Source organism: Larus michahellis, chromosome 15 (genome assembly GCF_964199755.1).
Source record: "Larus michahellis chromosome 15, bLarMic1.1, whole genome shotgun sequence".
In the NCBI taxonomy this organism is placed as follows: domain Eukaryota; kingdom Metazoa; phylum Chordata; class Aves; order Charadriiformes; family Laridae; genus Larus; species Larus michahellis.
This window is the reverse complement of record NC_133910.1, coordinates 8,315,846-8,340,136: the sequence shown is the minus strand read 5'-3', so window position 1 is coordinate 8,340,136 and position 24,291 is coordinate 8,315,846. Positions and strand designations below refer to the sequence as shown.

Genomic DNA, 24,291 nt, shown 5'->3' with positions numbered 1-24,291 from the left:
CATGCCTTGTACAGATGCCACTTGGCATCCTCGACAACCTTCTGTGGCTGTGTTTCAGTTCTGTATCCTTTTTTAGGGGAAGAGAGTACACATGGACTGCACGTAAAATTCAAGAGAAAAGTGCATGTTAGATTTATAGAGTGACTTTAGAGAGTTTTTTGTGCTCTGCTAAATAATTCCTAACATTCTGTTAGCTCAAAGCTTAGTAGCAATCAAAAAAGCAAGTTGTTTTCAGGAACTGTTCGTTGTAATCCCAAGATTTTGCATTTATTAGCACTTACTTGCTCTTTTCATTTTATATGGACAGTTGGGATTTTTTCCCCTGTATGTATCACTGTCTGTAGATTTTTCATCTTCTGTCGTACTGTCCCAGTGGTCTGTCTCATAAATCCTTCTGCAGATCCTCTCAGTCAGCCCTTCTCTTTGCTCTCCTCAATTAGTTAATCTCATCAGCGGAGTTTTGCTCCATTGTTCGCTCCCATGTTCAGGTCACTTATGACTATGTTGGACAGCACGAGTCCCAGCACAAATTCCTGTGGATAACAGTCAGCACTGCTTATGTAAAATTTATTTTTTTTTAAATAAATTTGACGGCCATCCCTAATGGCCATACTTAAAAAAAAAAAACGTGTTGAAAAATTGGTATGAGTTATTGAAACTTCTTTGAAAGTAATTTCAGATTTGAAGGAATGTTAAGCTTATCAAAAGAGAATATTCAAAAGGGACTTGTTTCAGTGAATAAATATCTTCTTGGAGGAGAGAATATTAGGTATGGAAAAGCTTCTTTAATCTGGCTGCTTAAATGAACAAGTAGACCAATAGATGCGCATTAGGAGTCAATAGTGAACTTACAGTACCGAAGGAGACTGACACAGTCTCTGAAGACTTGCGGAGTTCACAGGGCTCCCTTTTCATGCTGTGGAGCCTCTTGTCTCTCGCTCCAAGACAGTCACTTAGTTACGGGATATCAGTTCTCGTTCCATCTGGGGCAGTCTGAGATTGTTTGAGATGTGCTGGAGGGTTAAACAACTGCTTAAGTTGACCAAATACTCTGGTTTATAGAGTTGGCTCACAGCCTTGTGTAAGAAAAGCTTTAGTACTAGCCAGTCATTGGGATATCACTCCAAGCCAGTTTTAATTAAATTTAAAATTAAAATCTTTCTGAAACGGACAATAGTCTTACAAGCCTAATAAAAGACATAGGGAGCGCAAGAAGAGGGTGAAGTATGAATGTGAGCTAAGGATATTGCTATGCTCAAGGATTTTCAGGAAGTTTTGATGATTTAGTTACAGACATAGAGCAAGCTGAACGTGCGTACGCACCACGCGCCCTGAGGAACTCCCAAGTGACTCGTGTAAGGTAGATGTGAGTCTGCTGGGTGTGTTTTCTTCTGACAAAACTAGTGGTTAGCTGTAGGTGTCAGCAGGTGTTTTACTGCCCTAATGCTACAACCCTAGTTGTTAGAGCACGGTGGCCAGGCTGTAAAGCCAGTAGATGTATTCAATATTTCTTACCTAAAACTTAATTGATGTCAAGTGTCCAGTAGATAAACCACTGGAAGGTGAAGCTTGAATACTGTTTGAAAATTCCGGGCGTTTCATATGGCCTACAAAAAGTTCTTCCTCCTTGGGCTGTGTGGAAATTTTAGTATTTTTATCAGTTGAAAATTGCTTTGCGTTTGATATTGCAATATTTAGACACCTCGCACATGTTAATAGTAGTTGGCGTATCAGAGTTGATTTGAGCCACGAGGCAGAGTGGTGTGAAATTAATTATCTGTTCTTTGCTGTGATTAATCTGAACTGAAACAGGATGAAATCTGAACATGTCAAAATAACATTTGTTGCTTTATTAAAGGATTACAATATTACAGGGGTAATTAATATATTAAAAACCCTACTTTCAGTTATATACAACACATGCTACATGACACGTCAGTTTAATGCACATCATACTGTAGTAAAGAAGTGATGAGGTAATAAGGGAAAAAGTGTGCAAGCACACGCACACAAACGCACAGGAAGTATCTTACAGGCCTACTGAACACTATATTGAACTTCTAGAGGCTTTTGCACTCCCTCTTATTATTGCATTCTTTATTTTCTTTATTCGTTATATCATTGCATTCTTTAACTTATATTTTTGATAGTAGTTGCTGTTTTGAAATGGGTGTTATAAGAATCTGTTCTAGAAACCTACCTCTGAAGAATATTAGAATTACCATGTCAGCATTTCATAGTTGTGACTGACCTCTAAATATAGATGAGTAAACCTATTTAATAATTTGACAGTAATATGTTATAATTGTGAAATATGGTAAATATAACTTCTCTTGGCTACAGGTAACTTCTTTATATAATTTTCACCTACTGGCTAAGGATATTAAATAGCTTATGTATTGGTATCCATCATTTGCCTGCAAAGTTGGATAGTCCCTTTAGTTTATATCCAGACATTTCTGATTACAAAGGCTACACAGCAGGTAGTGACCGAAGTCAGGTACAAAATACTGTGACAGTTGTAGTGTCGTATAATGCTGGCTATACAGCACATTCTGTCTGGTGTAGGTCTGGATTGTTTCCCATATGCACATAGCTACTTCATTTTGGTAAGGAAAATCATTAGTGTTTTTAATCTAAACTATATGACTCAAATGTGAATTCTAATTTATAGGAGCAGATTATTAAAATGGTCAAAGTGATGGGGAAAGACTGAATTTATCACTACAGTAATTGTTTGAGTATCTGCTCCCAAAATCAAATTACATAGTACTAACTTTATTCATGGCAGTTAACAAAGATTAAATTAGAATTATCACACTAATGTACATATACAAGCTACACAGTTCAAAGGATATGATTTCCTGTGTCAAATGGTTGCTCATAACAACAACAACAATAATAATAATAATAAAACTCTTGCTGTACAGTTTGTAATATTTCCTGTATTTGAGAATATTTATACATAATATAACATACAAAAATATTTAAATGTTGTGGCAGTATTTTTACCATCCAAACTTAATTTACAGGGAATAAAAACCAGAGAGTTTATCTACAGTCCATCTAAACTGCCAGTTCTAAAAGGCTTAATATAACTACTTTTAGTACCAAGAGGTGTCTGAGTGTTATGTCATTTCAGTTCCTTTTTTTCTTCAACTTTTTTTTTTCCTGGAACGATTCTTGAAAATACAATATACAAGCCCTCACATCTCAGCAATAAATGTACAATATCTTACATTCCTCATTTTTGAAAAGATAATTCCAGATAATAACATCTCATAGCTTTATGTGATTTTTAGAACAAGGCGGCAAACCAAGAGAAGAATTGTTTCAGTGGAATGTGTTCGGATTAGGTCTTATCATCATAACGACTTTCTTTAGTGAATATGATCCTCCCCGGAATTCAGCCCAGTAAACACCATCCTGATACCGGCTGCGGTAGTGTCCTCCACGGTACCAAACTCCATTGAGATTTGAATGAGCACATGCGTTGTACCACCATCCTCCCTTCTGGTAATGAGCACAGTTACCTGCAAAAGAAAGCTCCAGTTCAGTCTTAGGAGCAAATGAAAACCCTTACCGCAAGCAAGCTAGCTAAGCACAAAACAACTTATTTTTTTTAACTGTGCGTTTAACGTGTAGATGCTGTGTGGTACAAGGAGAATTTAGGCTTCTCCAGGAACCAGCTCTATCGTTAGGTTCTACAGAGAGACTCATTGGCGTTACTCTCCCTTGTTGGAAAATCTGTTTGCATTACTGTCTCCAGTAACCCCCTATAGCATATTTTACAGACCCTTGTTTAGTGTAAATGATAAATATTTCAATGGCAATTTTTGTTTCAGTGTTAGTACGTATATGAGTTGACACATCAGTTTGTGCTTCATAAGTTACTAACTGACAAATCTCTAGAAATGTAATTTCTTTGTGCGTGTGTGTGTGTGTATCACCATAAATATTTTTCTTTTAAAAAAAATAGGAGAAAAAGGGGGGGGTGCATGCAAAAAAAGCAAGGCAACTGAAAGGGACCCTGTACCTGTGTATACATCATGGTCCCGGTCCAGCGTGGTGAACTGCTTGCCATTGTGCCAAGTGAAAGAATCTCCGGCGTTGCCATTGTAGCGTCCCAGTCTCAACTTGTAGTATTCGCTTTCTGGCTCCAGTCTGAAGCTGGCGTACTCAGCAAATACTTTTCGACCTGACCAGTCTTCCATTGTTATGAGCAGTTTGTAGTTGCCTTGATTTGTTAACCAATAAATATTTTCTAATCCGAGCCAGTATTCTCCATCTATATTACCAAACCCTTGCTGTAAAGGAAGCAAGAGAAGCCTGTTAGTAGTGCGCGTCGGCTGTAGTGGTAAATCTGGGTGTATTGTTAAGTAGAAAACCGCAATAGCTTATTTTATAGAGACTTCCTTTTCTGTAAGGGTAAACATACACATTCCTTTTCAAGTAAGCTGCAGGTCAGACTCTAAAATCACCCTTAAATGATTAAATGTACCGGTAGTTTTTAGAGGGTAGAAAACATTACACTGCTCACTTGTCCTAACCTTGTATGTCTCCCAGTTCCTGAAAAAGTTGACAGAGCCATCCAGCCGTCTCTGAATGACTGTCCAGCCACCAGGGTCGTGCCGTTGATCACACCAGACCTGCATGAGCCGGTTTGTGTTTTCTGGTTTTACAAGATAGATGGAGCTCGTATCATGGCCATCTTCTAATGCTTGTAGACAGTCTCTCCAGGGCCCTGTATGAAAACAGAAGGACTCTGCATCAAAATGCGATGGAGGGTACCTTTACTGCAGGGCGGTATTGGAATTGGCAGCTTTCTAGAGTAGATGTGCTTCTGCTGAGTAGCGCGTTTGTTTTTCCTCTTACGGAAGGTACAGCGTCCACTAAGTGTTTTCAAACAGATTCATTTGTTGTCACTTAATTTCTGTAACATTTCACAATGAATTGCTGATAAAGGTAGATTTTTATTTTTTTTTTACTATTTATTTTATTTAAGGCAACTGCACTTATGACATTGATTATATCTTCAAAAAACTAAATATGAATGATTCCACAGATAAATGCTACTCAAAGCAATTATACAAAAACATCATTGGCATGGACGTTAACAATGGAACCGGCAACGTCAATTAATAATCTAGGGGTTACTGTAGGAGTTACCTTAATGATAACACAAAATAGAAATTAAGATTTGTAATATGTGAGTGCCCACTTATATAGTGAGAGAAATTGTAGATAAACAAAAAGACTTTTAAAATGCTTTGCGTTTACAAAAATTACAGGTGATGCTCTCCTATTTTCAGAAGGAGAATGCCTTTTTCCTTGAGTTTAGTAGAGTCCGTAAAGAGTTTACTCTTTTTGAAAGTATCCTACATTCATCCATATCTATCCATACATCTTTTAAAATAAAGACGTTTTCTCCAATAGGAAGATAGTTAGATTGCATTTTGATGAGTCTGAGAAATTTAGTTCTAAACAGTTTAGGAGTCTGTGTTGATATCTGCAGATCGACTCTTAATAATTAAGGGATTTTTATGGTTTATTGATGTCAGGCTCTTTCTTTGTACTTTGTAGCAGCTTAATTCAAACACCTTTACTAGGAAACCTGGTTCAGTGCATTCTGGAAATAAACACGGACTGTATATCAACCAGAATTCTGCCCGTATAGGCACTGAGCCTGTCAAATATCTTTAAAAGTGATACAAAATTGGTATTACAAAAACCAGGTTGATCCTTATTCAAGGAGATTGGATGATGATACACGATTCAGATTTGTTCGCTGTTTGTTCTGTTGTTCTTAGCATGTTTTCTATCAGTTAGTGGATTTGGGGGTTTTTTGGATTTTGTTGGGTTTTTGTTTTTTGGTTTTTGGTTTTTGTTTTTTTTCAATGTCACGTTTGCTACCTTTCTTTCCTCACATACCAGGGCAATTTTGGGTGAGAGATTACGCTGTAGTTAATTGTTCCGTATTCAGTTTCCTTTAGAACTCTTGGGGAATGTGCTTTACTCTTTGCAGTTTGATAGTATTCACTTCTTTCTTTGGCTTTATAACCTCTTCTGCCAACATTTCAGTTTGAGATAAATCCTCCAGAGTATCCTCCTTATCTTTAAATAGTCTCTATGGTACTTGAAAACGTTTTACCTTTCCGGTTAACATTTCTAGTTTGTGCATTGGTGTTAGAATATTCTGCTATTTTGTGTCCTTTTTATCTCTCAAGTTTCTGGTAGGCTATTATATCAAATCTTGCTAAACCCCCAGCATCTGAGTTCTTGTATTTTTTTTCTTTTTTTTTTTTTTTTTTCGTTTAAGTAGTAACATTTTAGAAGCATATATTTGTTTGGTTTGCCCTTGCGCATATATACACACACACACACACACACACATATACATATATATATGTATATACACACACACACATATAGGCCTAATATTTGTGTGCCCTGTTTAAACATTCTGTTTTTCAGATTACATTTCAGCATTTCTTACTTGAATTTTGTCCACTGCTCCTATCCAAAGATTTTACATGCTGGTACAAAATCTGCATCTCTGCCCCTAAAGGATATGTCAGTTTAAACCATCTGCCTCATTAAGTCATAATTATCAGTATGAATGTATTGTCTGTCTGTCTTATTATGTATGTTTATTTTTGTATACTACTAGTGCCTTTTTTGGAAAAAGTGTGTGACCATATAAAATTAGCATACGCTGTATGTTAATATCGCATTAACCTTAGCATTACTGTCTGCTGTTTATTATTTAACTGTTTAACTTTATTTTTTATAATTAGCATGGGGTTAAAATCTTTACCTGCAAGTTCTATCTGGTAGAGTATAATAAACTGGTTTGCGTGCATGTTTTTTTAGGAATAATATCTTCTATAGCAATTGCACAAGAAAACGTACATTTCATAATTGGTATAACTGGCTACTAAATGTTTTGTTCCCAGAAAAAATTGTTGATTTTTTTGGTTAAGGATGATGAAACAAATTCATTCAGTTTTCATGTTCAGCTTTCATTTGTCTTGAGTATAGTCATCTTCCAAAGTTGCACTGGGAAATTTATACAAAGCAGAATATTTTGATAAGCTGTTCACGTCAGTCTGTTTTATACAGAAGACGCAGCAGTGCTTCCTACAATAATGTTTCTCCTGTTGTGCGTAGAATTCTACACTCTAATAAATTACTGTTTCAGATCTACTTGAATTATTGACCCTGTGGGTTAAACTTTTTGCTGTTATGAACTAAAACCCGTTGTAGATAAACCACATCTGCTTTTCGCGTTGGCGTAGTAAAGCTTGTAGTTGTTAAGCATGAACGCAGGCAAAGTCGTTGGGGTTTGGTGTGTCACAGCCCTACATCCCCCCCAAACCTCTGGGCAATAACTCCAAGAAAGGAGTTGTTAGTGTCACAGCTAAACCATTTCATCCTGAAGTCTTTCATTAGGCGTTTAGCTTTTTCAAGCAACTCTAAGGAGAAATGTTCCTAAATAGGACTATAGAAATTTGACTTGGAATTTGTATTTTCCTTAGTGGAGTGGAGTAAAATACAATTGTAGTTATTTTGAACAATCTCTGGTGTTGACATTAGGTGACTTACTATTTACTGGTTTTTTTTCTTTTATTTTTTATTTTTCTGTAGAATTTCAGTGCTGTGTACACGTCCAGTATTATGCAGACAGAATTAAACTTGCACAAACTATTCTTTTGGGCACGAGTGGGGAAACAAGAATGCTCAAGTAAGAATTTGAAGTAAATTATTTATGGATAAAATTGCAAATTCTTCTCCTCGGAATCAAAACCAAGTATTTTTTAAATTTTCCTTTATTTTTGCAAAGAACCAGCAACAGGAACATTGGGGCATTTTGTACACATTAGAAAATAAGACTTTCTGGGAAATGCATGGATCAAAGCCTGGCACTAGTCCTTCCAGAGACATTAACTTGTCTATCATAAAGTGCGTCTCTCTCAAACGATGCCCACATTTTACAGTGCATTCTCTCAGTTTCTTTTCTCTAGAACATTTTACTGTGAGTCTGGGGTTCTTTAATTTACCTACATCCCGTCTTTATAATTTACTTGCTAATGTTGTTGTTACACAGTCATCAGCTTTTAGCATCTTAGAGGCAATAGACTGTGATGTCTCTGTTGAAATATCCAGTGCTTCAAATACTGCTAATATATTTTTAGCAAGACGCTATTCTTCTATGCCTTGCCCCTCAAATCTGTCATGTTATTTTTTGTTATTTGGCTAGTCGTTTCAGCTTACCGTTGCGAATATGGAAAAAAATACTCAGTTGTACATTTAAATCACACTACACAGTAAATCTATAATAGCAGGTATGGAAAGTCACTTCAGACATGACAGAGAAATACTTGTAAATAACTCCCTTGGTTTAGATCATAGGCGTAATAATGTTTTGTTATGAAGTGCCGCCTTCTGAGTGTAGGCGTCGGGGTGTAGTGTCCTAGTACTGCATAACGTCATTACAGAAAGAAAGGCTCACTGCTCTGAAGATTTTAAATTATAAGTAACTTATGAAATAGGTTGTTTCAAAAATAGTCACGTAGAAAAAGGATGAGCACTTTATTTTATGACAAGTGATGCTTATAGAACGCACTATAAGTTGGTTAAATTAATTTCTGTGGCACTTCTTATGCCCTGCAATTCAGATTTTGACTGAGGTAAATGTGACTGTGCCAGTCATATTATCGGCTGGCCAGCGATAACAGATATTGCCCTTTTTTGCAAAAAAAAATTGGGCAGCAACTGTGTAAACTTCCTCTATAGCGTATGTGCTGCTGCTGGGAGAAAAGAACAGTTCTTTTACTAGATCTGTCTGGTAATTAGTGTTTTTATAATAATAAAATGTAAATCTTCCTTCTGAAGTATTAGCATGCTTTACAAACAAGGGACATCTTATCTTCCCCTGAAAAAGTGAGAGCATCCTGACTTTCAGATAGGTAGTTTTGATAAAATAGCTCTAGGGAGTCAGGCAGACTTTTGAGGAGTTGTACCTTCGTAATCTGAACAGTGTACTTCAGCGGTGTTGGACGTACGGGATGGAGACGCGGCTGTGTAACGAGGAGATCACATATTTATGTCACATAAATACCAGAAGAGGTTTTGGTAACTGATTGCGTGACATGTATTGTATTGCTTTGGCCTTGCACCCAACTGTGCCAAGTTGAAGAATGTGAAATAAGTTTTTAAAATGGTGTCTGTAATTGTGCTAACCCAAGCCACATAATTACTGTTCCCAACCCTGTCTTTTTGTCTTGCATTTCCTTAATTTCTGTCTTCCACAGTCATTAATTCTGTTTGGATTCTTACAAAATTTCTCTGATCATATTTTTATTTATTGACTTTAACTTGAACAATTAACTTGTACTAAAAAAATATTTTGTCAAATGTTTTTTTTTTAAAATGTAATTAAAAAAAATGGGGGGGGGGGCGAGGGGAGCAGGCTAGAATTATCATAGAATGGGCTGGCTTGGGAGGGACCTTTAAAGGCCATCTAGTCCAGCCCCCTGCAGTGGGCAGGGACACCTCCCACCAGACCAGGTTGCTCCGAGCCCCGTCCAGCCTGGCCTGGAATGTTTCCAGGGATGGGGCAGCCACAGCTTCTCTGGGCAACCTGGGCCAGGGGCTCGCCACCCTCAAAGAATTCCTTCCTTATACCTAGTCTGAATCTCCCCTCTTTTAGTTCAAAACCATTGCGCCTTGTCTTATCAATACAGGCCCTATTAAAAAGCCTTTCTCCAGCTTTCCTGGAGCCCCTTGAGGGACTGGAAGGGGCTGGAAGGTCTCCCCGGAGCCTTCTCTTCCCCAGGCTGAACCCCCCCAGCTCTCTCAGCCTGTCCTCCCAGCAGAGGGGCTCCAGCCCTCCCAGCATCTCCGGGGCCTCCTCTGGCCCCGCTCCAACAGCTCCGTGTAATTGCTCATATGAATTGGAGATTCGCCTAATTCTGCTTTGCACTGATATTTTCACACTGCATAAGATTTCACAGAAACGAGATGTCATCTTTCAAGCTCTTGCGTGTGTCTTTTATGGATTTGGTGAGAGTCGGTTAAAATATAGGCATCAAAAAAAACCAGGATATATTACATTTGAACCTAGTATGTAGGGAAGAACTGATTGAAAATGTGAAATGGAAAGCAGCTTAGGTGATTTTGATCATGAAATAATGGAGGCCACAATTCTTAAGACAGAAAAGTGAAAAGCAAAACAAAGAAAATGAACTTAACGGGCTTTAGCAAGTTCAGAGAGCATGCAGAGAAAATGCTTTAGACAGTCCAAGCGAAGAGTTTACAAGTTTGTTAAAGAGTCTCTGAGGACATTGGAATGGATTTTGCTGTTGTAGAAGGTGGCTAGGGAAAATGGCTAAATCATGACCTTCCCAGTAGCTTTGAAAATAGGAAGGAAGCTCAAACAAAGTAAATGCTACCTTAAAATATTAAGCATGGCTGGTTGTTTGGTGGGGTTTGATTGTTTGTTTTTAACAAAACGACAACAACAACAAACACCAAAAAACAACAGTGTGGACAAAATGTACAAAATGAAATAAGGCTACTGAGAGTAGTAAGACTGTAGTTAAGTCTATGATCAAGGGAAGATACCGGTCTGATTCTTTTTGAGGAAGGAGAGCTGTCAACAGATTAAACGGAGAAGGCATTTAATGTTTTTCTTCGATTTTGCTTCAGTTTTCAGTGCACTGGTTGGCTATGATCAGATGGTTAAGGATAGCCAGGAGCTTTCGCAACGGTTGAGAACCCAAGACACGGTACAGAAAGGAGTGGATAAAATATAGGTGGATTTTTTTCCAGCACCTGGGCAGTTGTGGTGCGTTTTGTTTGTTTTGTGGGGTGTTGATTGTGGGTATGGGGGGGTGGGGGGGATGTTTATGTGGGGTTTTCCTAATTCATTCCAGACACCTGTCTGAATTACGGCATTAATTGTGGGGAGGGATTTTGTTTGAGATGTGCTCTGTGATTGGAGAATGTTCTGGAGGATGAGGAAAAGTTATTAAAAGTTCTTTCACAAAAAGAAAGGTGGGGAGAAGAGGGGAAGAGGATACCCTGGGAATGAAAGGTGAAATAGCTTAACTTCAGTTGTTGGAAATTTGCTTGAACAAATCAAACTGCTGTAAATAAGAAAACAAGAAGAGAAATTAATACTATAATGGATTTGTGAAGAAGAAGTGTGAAACTTCTTTTTCTGATAAGTTACATAGATAAGGGAAAAGTAGCAGATGTCAAATCTTCTCTTAGAATCATGGACTTTGGAAGGGACCTCTGGAGATAAAAAATGTCTGGATAAGCAGCACTTCCTCAGGGTGCTTCATCTAGAGGTTCTACAGGGTTGCAGGTTGGTCATGAGTCAGTGTTTTACTTTGCAAAAAAGTAGAATGCTCTATGAGGGTAGATCAACAGAAGTGCTACGCACATGAAGTAACGTTTCTGCTCTGTGTGATGGTGAAGCCTCAGCTCCAGTTTGGGTACTGAAAGCACGAGGAGGCTGTGAACCAATCAATGAGTTTTCAGAAGAGCGTAACAGGAAGGGGAAAGAATGCCGGAGAGATTATTTCACTTACAGAAAGACAGGGACTATAGGAATACTGTACTAAGCTTGAACCTACTTTGAGATCAAAGTCAAAATGTAGTTATTAGAGAGACCTGGGGTTTTTTTGGTTTTGTTTTTTTTTTTTTTTTACATGAAACGTTAGAATCATGATTATTTTTGGCTGAGGTTCTGCATGCCACCATGCCACAACACAAGCTTTGGTGGGTTCGTCTCTGGCAATATTGTGAAATAACTGCTTTATAGCAAGGTGTGTTAGAGACTGTGCTTTAGACTGAAACACCTGATAAAGTTTCTTTCATTGTGGGTATTTCCATGGAGTAGTTTGGTTTGGTTTTTTTTTTTAATGTTACATTATGTGATAATTCCAAACAGTTTGACAGTGTCATTTAGAATATATTGCTAATAGCCTTGAAATATATTCTGAGTGCAGTTCATGTGCCTTACTCTGTTTCAAGTCTTAGTTTCAAATGTCTGTGGGTCCCCACCTTTTTGTTAAGCAACAATATGTCGCCCACACACTGAACAGACTTCTCTTGTATGTGGGACACGTAATACTTGAACTATTTTTTTTAAATATCTGGGACTGTAGGTGATACTGGATTCTTTACCTGTTATTTCTTTATCATGTAGATCAATTGATCTCTAATGTGATTTCAGGTGCGTTTGATCTTGCTTATGGCAGAATTCCTAAGGCTCTTTATGAGGGCTGTATATATCCCTTACCATCCCATCACTTGCTTCCCTTTGCTCCTGTCTTAGAGCGTAAGTGCCCTGTGTGAGGTACAGAGCAGATGCGTATTACTTTTGAGATACACAAGCACAAAAATTATCACATGCTAGATCAAGAAACATCTAATAACTTCATAAATGATTGACTGTTGATTAATAAGGTTTTTTTCTGCAGCGCCTTTCTCTCGTATGTCTCATATAAGTGGTGGGTTTGTCTTGGCAAAGTAACATGAGAAAAATCTGTGGGGCTGGCGTATCTGAATCTTAAGACATTCAGAATTCATTCTTTTGCTTTCTTTCTGTGCTTGTACTATAACACGTGTCTTAAAAATACACTAGATGGATGCACAGACAGTGTCAGATCTAAGAAATCTCAATTAGTTCAAAATAATTCTTTTGCATTTATTTTTCTAAATAAATAAAGTCTGTCTGCATTTTCGATATTACAATTAAAAAGTTGCCCACTGCATATTAGCATAAACTAATGTAGACATATCAATAATATTACTTACCAGATGGTTTATCTGTTGAAGTCGGAATACTAGTAACTGCAGGCATGGTTGGTAAGGTAGGTGGCAGAACCTTTAAGTTCTGATCACTCTGAATCTCATTAGTAGATATCTGGTTAATAATACGATTGTAAGTAGGAGGCTGGTACACTTTATTTGGTGGCTGTGGCGTTTGTGGCAGTGGCTTTATGGATGGCATTCTTTGACAGTGTTCTTCCAGTTGGGCAATTATTTGTGACTGATTATTGGCAATTGACATCAAATGTTGGTACTTGTGCTCTAAGTCTTTGTATTTGTTTGCAAGCTGCAACATATCTGCAGTTTGGTTCAATATCTTATTCTCAAGTTGAGAAAGTTCTAAGGCGTTGTCACGTTTTCGGATAATTTCATGTAGTAACTGCATATAGAGTTGTGTGACACGAGAATTCATATTTCTGCTCTCTTTTCTTAAGAGTTTAACCTCATTAACAATCCCGCCATCCACCTCTACCAGTTGCTGGAGAGTTTCTATTTGTCTCTTTTGTTTAAGAAGTTCATTGTTAAGTAACTGTAACTCTTGTTTATTTACCCTGTTTTCAAGTAGAACTTCAGGCTCTTTAGAATTAACACAAATGGCACCTGTCACTCTCTGTTGAGGTACGATAAAGGTGTAAGTGCATTTGTCCTGTGTGTCACTGGAACGCTTATATCTGTTCATATAAATGAATTCTTGTTCTGTTTCCTCGTCATTGCCTTCAAATTCCTGTGTTTTGCTTGCAGTAGCTCCCACAACAGCCATTAGCATTAAACAGATGAATCTTCTTGTCATCATGATCTTCTAGTTCTGGTCAAATATTCTTCTGTAAAGAACTTTTAAAATCTGTTTTAAAGTAAATTTAACAGTAAGTAACAAATAGGAAATCAATGCAAACTTACAACTGATAATCTGTTCTAAAATTTACAAAATATTACATAGTAACTAGTACGTCTGTGTACAAATGAGATATTTTTCTAGTCCAGCATGAACTTATGTTGCCTAAAGGGGACACGGTGGGGAACAGCTGTACCATTCCATGGCCGGAACCCTAGTTACTAGCAGCTAGTTTATCTAAAGCCTGCTAAGAACCACAAGAAACTAAGTAATAAATACCACAATTGGAAGAGTCCTTTCTTCCAGGCAAGTACCACAAAAGTTTCCAAGGCTGGTGTTTTCGTGTAAATATTAATTACATTTTCATTTCTTACAGTTACAAATCTAACCTTTAAATGTAAACAGAATGTAAGTTAATATGTGCTGTTAAAAGTGCTACAAGTATCAAATAGCTCATTTGCTGTATTTTGTAACTGCATGTATATTGCAGGAGATATAGCTTAGATGAAATGTATTATAATAATTATAAATTAAAAACTCAATGCCCAAATATTAGAGGCAGTAAAATCTGTTGGTTTTCCGGACTAGTACAATTTACAACTGAAGTATTTATGGTGACTCTCACTGGAGACGTTGTCTTTAACTCAGCCTGGTTATTTGACTTTGGTCTCTTCCTGGGAGGGGAAGCCCACACGCCTGTGCGCATGGTGGGCAAAGACGACCCCCGGCTATTAAAATCAGCTACTCGTGTGTATTGACATAATGCAACAGTACCCTTTTGGTGAAATTACGCTAACTTAGTTCTCAGAGCAGGTTCATATTCAAGGTGGAAATTTGAGGCCGTCACAGTCTCTTGAAAAAAGAAGAACTTTACCAGAACTTGATAGGTAACGGTCATCTTGGAAACATAAGCTTAGCGTTGTCACTACTGCCAGGAATGCCCTTGGCTCCAATCACTCTCTTATCAGCTGCTTGAACAGCACTTTGGTATCGTGCATTTCATAACAGCTTCTTGTTGTTGAATTTTAATAGGCGTGTATGTATAACCCAGTTTTCTTAATAAAACGGGAGGAGAAAATGCAGTACGGAGCTTTTTCAGTGCATAAAGCCTGCTTGATACCAAGCCTGCTTTTAAAACCAAGGTGGTGTTACCGTCGTATTTTTCCTTGCTTATAAAACATTTCACATGGAATAACCATTCAGTGTTTAAATAACTGTCACCTTACTGCTTGGTCATCTTTAGTACAATGAAATTTTTTAAGTGACATGAAATGATGATAGTAACAGCTGTGAGAAACTGGAATGAGTCCAGCTGAGCGCAGCCCACATGGATAGCTGGAGGCTGGAGACATGATGTATGAGGAGCAGCAGAAGGAGCTAGGTTTGTTTAGCCTCCAGGGAAGGTGAAGGAGACATCTTACTGCTGTCTTCAACTACTTAACGGCTGTTTGTAGGGAAGATGGATTCTTTTTGGAAGTGCACAGTGAAAGTATAATGGTCAATGGATACAAATTGCCTCAGGAGAAATTCATTTGGGGTTACAGAAAAAAAGAATTTGACAATGAGGGTGACCAAGGACTGAAGGAGTCACCGAAAGAACGGTGGAATCTCTATTCCTGGTACATAAAGTTTTGATTTAGGCAAGGCTCGGAGCAGGCTAATCTAATGTTGAAATTAGCCTTGCTTTGTACGATAAAGGTGAGGTCTCATCCAGTCTGAATTGTTCTGTGATTCTAGGCAGCTGCTGACTTTTAAGAAAGTTTTTTTTTTTTTTTTTTTTAGAGTTTCAAGATAATGATGGATATGCATGCTTAAATACTTTTTCATACTGAGGAGATCAGTCATTCCCATTTTTCTGTTGTTTTGAAATAAACCATAGAAGTTTCTGTAAACGCTTCTGCAAATGATTCAAAAAAAAGTGACCAGGGCTTGATCCTTCTTAAAGTTTTTGGATATACATTTTTGCCTCAATTTCTTATTTGGAATAAAGTCATTTTCACTTTGCAAATGAAAAGGAATTGTGCTTTACAGAACTTTTCAAAATTCTTGAAAACTTGTCAGATAAAAGTCTGGAGTTTGACATGGTTTCTGTAAGTAAAGGAATGTTATTTGGAGCCCTGGAAAACAGGGAACATAAATTCACCCCAGACAGCTTTAACTTGCATAATCAGCATTTGCACAGCAGGTCACACTTGGAAACCCTGGCAGTTTTCCAAGCCTCATATTTCTGCACAGATGGACTGTTTTTGCAAATGTCTCTCACGTATAGGTGTAAAATGGGTTTTATTTCACTGTTTGAATTGAAATATCTTTTTCCCTCCCCTCAAAAGCTTGTAACTATTGTGATCACTGCAAAGAAACTAATTTTTTCCTCGGAGTGCACCTGTGTCTTTTTTACAGCATCTCATATCTTAAGTTGAGCACAGGATTTGGGGTGCGCATCCTTTTCCAGGCTGAAGAAATGCAGAACAACATATAACAGTTTGATATTTTTTTTTTTCCTTCCGTTTTTTTAAGAACTGTTTAAGCAAAAAATGGAGTAGGGTTCATCAGCCTATCTTAACATATCAGTTCAAACATCTTTCAAAATAGAATAGAATAGAGTATCTCAGTTAGAAGGGACCTACAGTGATTATCTAGTCCAACTGCCCGACCACTTCAGGGCTGACCAAAAGTTAAAGCGTGGTATTAAGGGCATTGTCCAAACGCCTCTCAAACGCTGACAGGCGTGGGGCAACGGCCGCCTCTGCAGGAAGCCTGTTCCAGGGTCTGAGCACTGTTTGCGGAAGGTAAGCCATCAGTGAATGACACCAGCATGATTAGACCACGCTGAAATGCTTCTCTCTCATGATCTTGCGTACATGTCACCTTCTCTAAGCTGTTTTTCCTATAAGAAAAAACACGGGAAGGAAAAGTGCATTGGTGAGAGAATGCTCCTGTACAAATAGAAACAGGAACCATCCTGTCTTCAGATGTCCATCTTCCTGTAGATTCTGTTTATGAAGTGCTCTCTTAAGTCTTTTATTGTCTGTACTTTTTCATTTTAAAAAAAATAAAAAGTGTTCGGAATGAGGCCTATTTATTGCATACTGTGATGGACTACATAACGTAAATAGCATTTCTTCTTTTCTGCAGTTGGATTCAAGTGAAGTTCATAACCAACGTGCTTGTTTGAACACTCTCAGTGATTAATCTTACAGGGAGAAAACAAGCTTGCTGGGGAAAGTGGGGAGGGAAGCCAGAGAAACAATTTTAAGGAAGGATTTAATGCTTTTTAATATCTTCGTCTTCATTTTGAGAGGAGAACATCAGATTCTTAAGGCATCAGAATTCCTTCCCATGGGAGAGGAAGATCTTATTTATTTGATGTCTAGCACACTAGCTTTCAGTTTCCTTTTGTACTTTTGCCAAACGAATTGCTCATACTCTTTGTACTTAATTAGTGCCGTTGTTTGCTGATCGCTCCGTTCTTCCTGTTTTGCGGGCTCAGCCCCCCTCTTCCTCTCTCCATCTCCCGGTAGCTCTTCTGCAGTGGACTGGGAGGGAACTGTATTACTGGGGCCATATTTGTCCCCAGTGCAAGATTCCACTTGGATAGCTGTAGACTTTTCAACCTCACCACTGCACAAAACTACGTTATATAAAAGCATCCTTGCAGGTTTAGTGCAAATTCTCTTCGTCACGGGAAGTACAGGATGTCTGTCTCTTTATCCTCATGCACATTGACAAAACTTCAACAAACAAGCATACCAACAAAAAACAGGAGAAGTGAAAGAAGCAGACTTAAAAAAAGGGTATGTGTCATTTGATTAAAACCTTCTAACTAGGAAAAGTGTGGAAGTCTGAAGTAATTTCATGTCTAGATTCTGGCTGTTCAAGACTTGCGTACTCAGAAAAGCGCTTTTCATGGGAGTTCAGTTGGGACAAACTTACTCTAGTGCAGATGCACCTAAACCCAATTTTGCGGATGTTTACCCTACTTGGCAGTATAGATATTACTTTATTCAGGCAAAATAATATTTTTTTTGTGTTCGTCTTTTGCCAGTATAACTGCATCTGATGAAAACTTTTGGCGGCGTTGTTATGTGGATTATAATCATAGTATTTTTCATACTCCTGGCCAGCATAAGTACTTTGGTTAAAATTGCAGTTTGTAGACCAAATATTGGCCTCTCTATGTATGTAACTGGAAGTAGGTAATAATAAGTTAGTTTGTTTACTCGTTCATTGTCTGCCCAACTGAGGATGTTCCCATGATCTGGTGAAAAAACAGGAAATAAACTTTCTGAAAGGGATATCAGATGTTTCACTATTGGATTGTTTTTTCCTGTCCCTTGAAGAGAAAAAGTAAATAAAATCCTTCTTCAGCTTTGCTTTGAAATATTTTTCTGTCCTGTACTCTGCCATGCTTATACGGGACTTCTGGCTAGTCCAGTTATATTACCTTTTGATTGTTACGAATATCTTGACATTTATACGTGCTATTTCAACAAGACTCGAGTATTTTACTGTCTCAAATTGTACAGGTGTTTCATATCCTATAGATTGACCACTGTCATGATCCTGAAATGATGAAGGTGAAAATATTTCTATGTGTGAAGTATTACTGTTTGGCAAATTTTCGCTTTTTTTTAAATTAGCTTACCCTAAGAGGAAGCATTAAAGGTATCTATGTCAGCACTATGGCCTTTTTTTTTTTTTAAAGTTACTTATAATAAAATACACATTTAATTGTGGATATTCCAACATGTATACCTTTTTTCCTTGTTTGTTGTTTCTGATACCACGCTTCAGAGGATCTAATTTTTACAAAATAGACTGGTTAACTATCTCTTTCAGGTTGTATGAAGTATTTTACCTATCCTTGGGATTCTTGGGTACAAAAGAGAATAAAGGTATGTTTTTATCAGATGAAGAATTGTAACAACATAATAAATCATCATCAAGCTTACTTGAAAATGCTACCAGTAGCCTTTCAATGCTATGACTGCTTTTTGTTGGATGAAATTTGTTCAGAAAATAGATATTTGCAGTATTACTCTGGAGAGCAAGGTGTTTATGAAAGCCTGAGAATATATTGTCAATACTGTTGCATCTAGATCTAAAGTCGTTTCGCAGTGTTGAGTCTTTCAACCGTTGGGAGGTTGGCATCTTGTCTCCGGGAGTTTATCCTATGTTCCCTTTGCACCTGCACTTTTCAGTGCTCTGCAAAAAAATTGCTGAGACGATAGGAAGCCCACTGGATGGTGGGTGAGCACCGCACTTACTGTGCTTCACTTTGGATTACAAGTCAGTTCAAGGAGGAAATGTTTTGACATTTAAGGAAGACGTCACCTGTACTATAGTATTTTGGAGAAATACAAAAGCAAAATAATGATCTAAGTCTTGTGCGGAAAACCATAATTAAGATAAACGTGGAAAATATTTGCCTGAACTTCATAGCGGAACATAAATTTTGTACCTTAAATTGCATTGGTATGGGCTGCTCTTACAGATAAGGAACATAAAAGAACCTAGTGGCTAAACGCAGTAGAGTTGCTCCTTGTTTTTCTGTATATAGTAAACTGTTATTAAGGCAGAGGACTGTACGTATGACAGTGTGATGCACGAAGCTGCATAAATGCAGCTTTTGTACGAGTGATTTGTGACAGTGCGTCTACCCTTGGACACTGCTTTTCAGAGAAGGCAATTTTCTGTGCTAAAACTAGGATGTTACGCGAAGGGATTTCTGGGGACTTCAGTAACTATTTGAATTGCAGCATAGTTGAATTTATTGCAAAGATAATCTAATTAAGAAAAAAAAACCACTACCAGTTTGGTTTGAGGAGCTGACTCAAGCCCTGACTCAAGGGTTTATAGTCTAGAGGCTGAATCATTAAGAGCGCGTGCAGGTCTAACATGCCAGAATTGAACGCACTGTAATTAAACTGATGCTTCAGAGCCTTTTAGAGATACCCAGATAGATGAAAAAACACAGATAGAAGAAGGATGAGACTGGTTTGCTGTGCTGAACAGCTCTGTTACAAAATCCAGTTCTGTGGGTTAATCAGTTCTTGTGGGCTGGTCGTGTTTAATATAACGAGGCTGGCAGTCATTGGATGGGCTGGCTTTTCCTCTATGCTCTACGTGCTGTGCTACCTTTTGTGCAGATTCCTCAAGCATTCAGACATATAAATGAACGCACATTCACAAAAGGCATAGTGTTAGCTCTTACAGCATTTATTCTTGGAGAGATAAACTATTTTATTTGATGGTGAATTTACACATAGTTTGATAATTGTTCATTGTAAAGAAGAAACATGAAAAACTATCAACAAATCTTCACTGTTTCTTAAATACTTATGTCTGATATTAAAAGGGGTTTTTAGATTAGTGCAGTTTTACATTTTAGTTGGATTGTAAAAGCAAATGGAGCAAGGGTGTCAAAAATGTAAAATTCTACTATAAAAAAATCAGAAGGTTTGTTTTTGGTTTTTTTTGTTAACAAACATTAGGTTTTGTTTCTGCAGAGTCCTTTGATAGTCGGTGTTTGTGGACTTAAAGTTAGCTGGCATGTCTCAGGCACCAGGCCGGTAATATGATCTGGATTTCACAACACCATTGCGATAAGATAGATAATCGTGAGTTTTCTGAAGCTGCTTTCTTTCTTAGTCCCTACCCCTTTTCTCAGAGCTCGTGCTCCGTTCTTACCCTTTCTCCCAAACATTCTCTTATATTAATCCATCCTCTCAAATTTTCAGGTGGTCTTCATATTTAATGCGACTTATTAATTTTTACTCTTTTCTAAGCAGAGGGACTTCCACTGGTACGGGTTTTCTTTTAGAATTAACTCATGTAGTTTGATTTTTAGATGAAAATTACTGCTGTGAGAAAACAGAGCACTGATTGATTTTTTTTTTTTTCAGTTCTGTTACAGGAAACAACAATTCACAGTGAAAATAGAGCACAGTAGTATGCATGCCACATGTATTAGGAAAAGCTTTAAAGTTTTGTTTGAAGTTTATAGTAAATGTAACAGGGGATAGGGAAGGGCTGACACATAATAGCATGCAGTTTCAGTTATGAGAACATGATGTAAAAACTAAGTTGAAAAATTTAACTCCAAACTTATGGGGGGGGATGATTTTTGGTTTTTTGCCACTGGTTACTTGATTCCATGGTATGCAGTACCAGACTGACAGAAACCAATTAATTGCTTTAGATACTTTTATTATAATGCATTCTATACTCAGCTTTTCTGTCCACTTAAAATTGAGGTGAAATTTTGGTTCAAGCACTAGTTCATTTTTCTTAAAAGGAAATACTTTTTTCACTGATGGGAATGGATGACTAAAGCAACACTTAAGAATGAGAATATCTTAATTAGCTGTTGGAGAACTTTTGTTTTGAAATACTATCAAGTGTTGCAAGAAACTTCAAAAGATTATGTATCTTTTGCTACCATGTAACTTGTTTCCAAGTTTTGGCAAAAGAGAGCTTGTTTAGTTACAAGAAGTACAAATTTTCTTTCTGAATTACCAAGAATTTTAGTCGTGTTGTTTGTGGATTGTTCTTTGTGCTTTACTGAAGTTTTGTCATAGATGTGGAATGTAATTATTGAAAGAGAGCACTGCTTTTGTTGTTGCTTCCCTTAACAGCGGCCTCACCTTATTTTCACTTAATCCAATCACTACCAAAAAGTGCTCACACTGTGTGTGCTTATATGTGTGCGTGCACATTGTACATAATAGGCCTTAAACAGATTGACCCTTTAATAAATGCCCATGAAAAATAGTAGTTAGATCATATTATAGTAAATATTTGATGCTTACACAAAGGCACTCATAAACGCTAGGTTCTCTTTTAAATTAAATTTTTGCAAAATCTTCCAAATATTTATTTTGTAGTCTCTATTATAAAGTTCCAGGAAGTTTTATATCTCCTTGATCAAACGCGATGGAGATTTCATGATTTTTAATACAGGTAGTCCTTTAGAAAAGTTATCATAGAAATTAGCATGTCCTAGAAAGTTTGTTGAAAGGTATTTCAGCGAGTTTGAGGAAGCATAAAGCCTAAAGTTACATGCAGAATTAGAAAAGATTTAAAAAAAAATATCATATTCTTGAAAATAATGGCAAGAAGGCTTTTCAGTGCCTGGCATCATAAAACGTCTCAACTATCTTTACAGCTATATTTTAATACGTTGAGGTTTTTCTCTTTAAAAAAATATAATAATAAATAAATAAAGGTGTGAGAGAAAAAAGCGATTCGCTGCTGTCTAACAGCAGCAGTAATATCTTTGACAAGCTCACATTCACTCACATGATGTCCGGCTGGCTCCGCACACCGCTCAGTCCTTGGCCCCTGGAGGTACCGGACCAGCCGCCGGCTCCTGACGCGACCCCCGGGCACCCTCCGCGCTGCTCCGCGCTCCGGCCCCTCTCTCAGCGCCGGCTCGCCCGCCCGGGCCGTGACATCTCCCTGGCCGCTTGTGCCGGCCGCGGGGCGAGCAGCTCGCGCTGCGCTGGGCTCTGGCCAGGGAACGGCGCGGGGACGCGCGAAGTCCTTGGCGCTGTTTTTCGCCGTCCTCCGCCCTCGGGCGCGCTCACAGCCCGGCTCCCCGCGCTGACCCGCGCGGCCGCACCGCGCTGTGGCCGAGGCGCAGCCGGGCGCTCTCCGGGGGGGGCTCGGCGGCTGGGACCCCGCGATCCGGGGGCGGCTGCAGCAGCCTCATTTGAACTCCAGCTCCTTTGTGGCAGAGTTACATCCTGGTAGGGGGAAAAAGGCCAAAAAAAGGCGAGCCCGCAGCAAGCTGACCCGCTCTGGTTGGACGAGCGGCCTGCCCCCGCCCACCGCCACCGCGGAGCGCCCGCGGCACCGCCCGGGGGGACGGCCCGGCACGGGCCGCACGGTCGGCGGGGGCGGGGAACGGCGGAGGGGAGCGGGGCTCCCCCCCCGGGGGCCGGGGCACCCCCCCGGGGCCGGGGCTCCCCCGGGCCGGGGCCGGGGGCGCCGTCGGGGCGCAGCGCTGGGCGCCGGTTCCGCGCAGCGGGAAGCGATGGCGGGTCCGCCGCGGAGCGAGCGCTGGCCCCGGGCGGGCAGCCGCGCTGCTGTCGACGAAGTAACTAGCGGCAATCCAGAGTGAAGGCTGTTAATCGGTGGTGTGTGAAACCGTTGATCTTTAGAGCTAGGAATACATTCTGGAGACTGTGTTGGAGGAAGGCGGCTTTGGGTTTTTAGATGAAATGAGATGCTAGAGCGTGTAACCGCGTAGGATTCGTCCCCAAAATGTCGGGGGGCGGGGGGCAGGGCTACTTCCTGCTTGATAATGTTTTCACAGTGTGCTTACTGATAGAGAGAGATGGAGGGCTTTGCATCGTAGGCGCTACAGCAGTTTTTACTAACGGGCCCTCTTTCGCGTTAGGAAAGAGAAACAAAGCAAGGCTGCTTCATTCAGAGTAGCGCTGATGTTCTCCATTTTTACCACTTCCCAGGTCATTTCTATCAGGAAAAGGCATGTTCCCAGATATAAAGGAAAATAGAATTGTCCAAATTCAAACTAGCTCTTAAAATAATCTAATGCAGATTGAGAATTCGTAATTTGGCTGAATACCAACGTATTTTTTAATGTGTGCTTGATACTCATGTTTCACGTACTAAAGCGTGTTTCTCATTTGATTGCTCTGAGTTCTTCCTATTTCCCTCAAACCTTTCTAAAAATTTGCTATTACAGAGCTTTCTGTGTGTGGAATGCTTCTAGTTATTAGCCATCATCTCTGGTTTTAAAAGAGATTGTTTGAATTAATGTAAAATTTGTCTTTAAGAGGTATTTATAACTTGCTGGGAAACTTGCAAAGAAATTCTCAAAATGAAAAGTGATATTTCACAATATAAAAATGTTCATTTTTTTAGGTACTTTTTATCAACAGTCTAGCAAGCCAAACTGTGATTTCACTGTTATTGCGTGCCATAGCCTTCTTTAAGAAGCCATGCTATATGGAAATAACGTATTTGTTCATAGTTTTTCAAGCAGCTTTAAAGATCTTTGGGTTTTGAAGAAACCGAGGAAACCAATATGAGAACACTTCGATTAATCAAAGGACAAATAGAGAGGTTTAAATGTACTGGATTAAAACAAGCTCTATTTCTGTTCAAGTTAGAACGTGGACAAGTAGTGGCTGTTCTAATAGTGAATCATTTCCATCATAAAAGTGAACGTCTACTGTGTCAGAATAAAACACGTCTGAAGATACTAGACTAGTAACTCAGTAGGCCTTAGACTTTTAAAGTTTTTTGTACCTTTACTGTATGGCCTGGGATTCCTGCAGGCAACGTTAGCACCTCTTATCAGTTACTGTCATTATGTTATCATTATATTATAATTTAACTCAAAAGCTTGCTCCTTTCTGTTTCTAAAGAGAGAAAGAACACAAACCCAGAGATTGAAGCGGTCCTTTCAGTGCTAGTAAGTAGCACAGTCTGGATGCTTGGGATTAAAGCAGTCCAAAGCTTTTCCAATGCACTAGTTTTAAACTGGAAAAGCTGTCTTAATTGAATCTGAATGTGATTATTCTATTAATTTTTGACAGATTTATCAATAGACCCATTAAATTTTCTCCCAGCTTGCCTGTGAG

General features: G+C 38.7%; 2 protein-coding genes across 8 annotated transcripts in view; one reads left to right on the top strand and one right to left on the bottom strand.

Moving 5' to 3' along the window:
• The window catches only part of RALGPS1 (Ral GEF with PH domain and SH3 binding motif 1), a 118,955-nt gene that overhangs the window by 37,785 nt on the left and 56,879 nt on the right, over positions 1–24,291 (top strand). The window lies entirely within an intron of this gene.
• ANGPTL2 (angiopoietin like 2) lies at positions 1,830–22,455 on the bottom strand. The gene is made up of 5 exons (XM_074608534.1): positions 21,980–22,455; positions 12,832–13,687; positions 4,551–4,744; positions 4,037–4,307; positions 1,830–3,533 (listed from the first exon to the last, which is right to left on the bottom strand). The coding sequence occupies exons 2-5, from the start codon at positions 13,637–13,639 to the stop codon at positions 3,334–3,336; spliced, it is 1,473 nt and encodes a 490-aa protein (XP_074464635.1). The 5' UTR covers positions 13,640–13,687; positions 21,980–22,455; the 3' UTR covers positions 1,830–3,333.

Coding starts and splice junctions, on each gene's coding strand:
- ANGPTL2 (XM_074608534.1), bottom strand. CDS start 13,639: ATGATGACAAGAAGATTCATCTGTTTAATGCTAATGGCTGTTGTGGGA. Junction 4,308..4,550: donor GGAACTGGGAGACATACAAG/GTTAGGACAAGT, acceptor CTTCCTTTACAG/CAAGGGTTTGGTAATATAGA. Junction 3,534..4,036: donor GGACCATGATGTATACACAG/GTACAGGGTCCC, acceptor TTTCTTTTGCAG/GTAACTGTGCTCATTACCAG.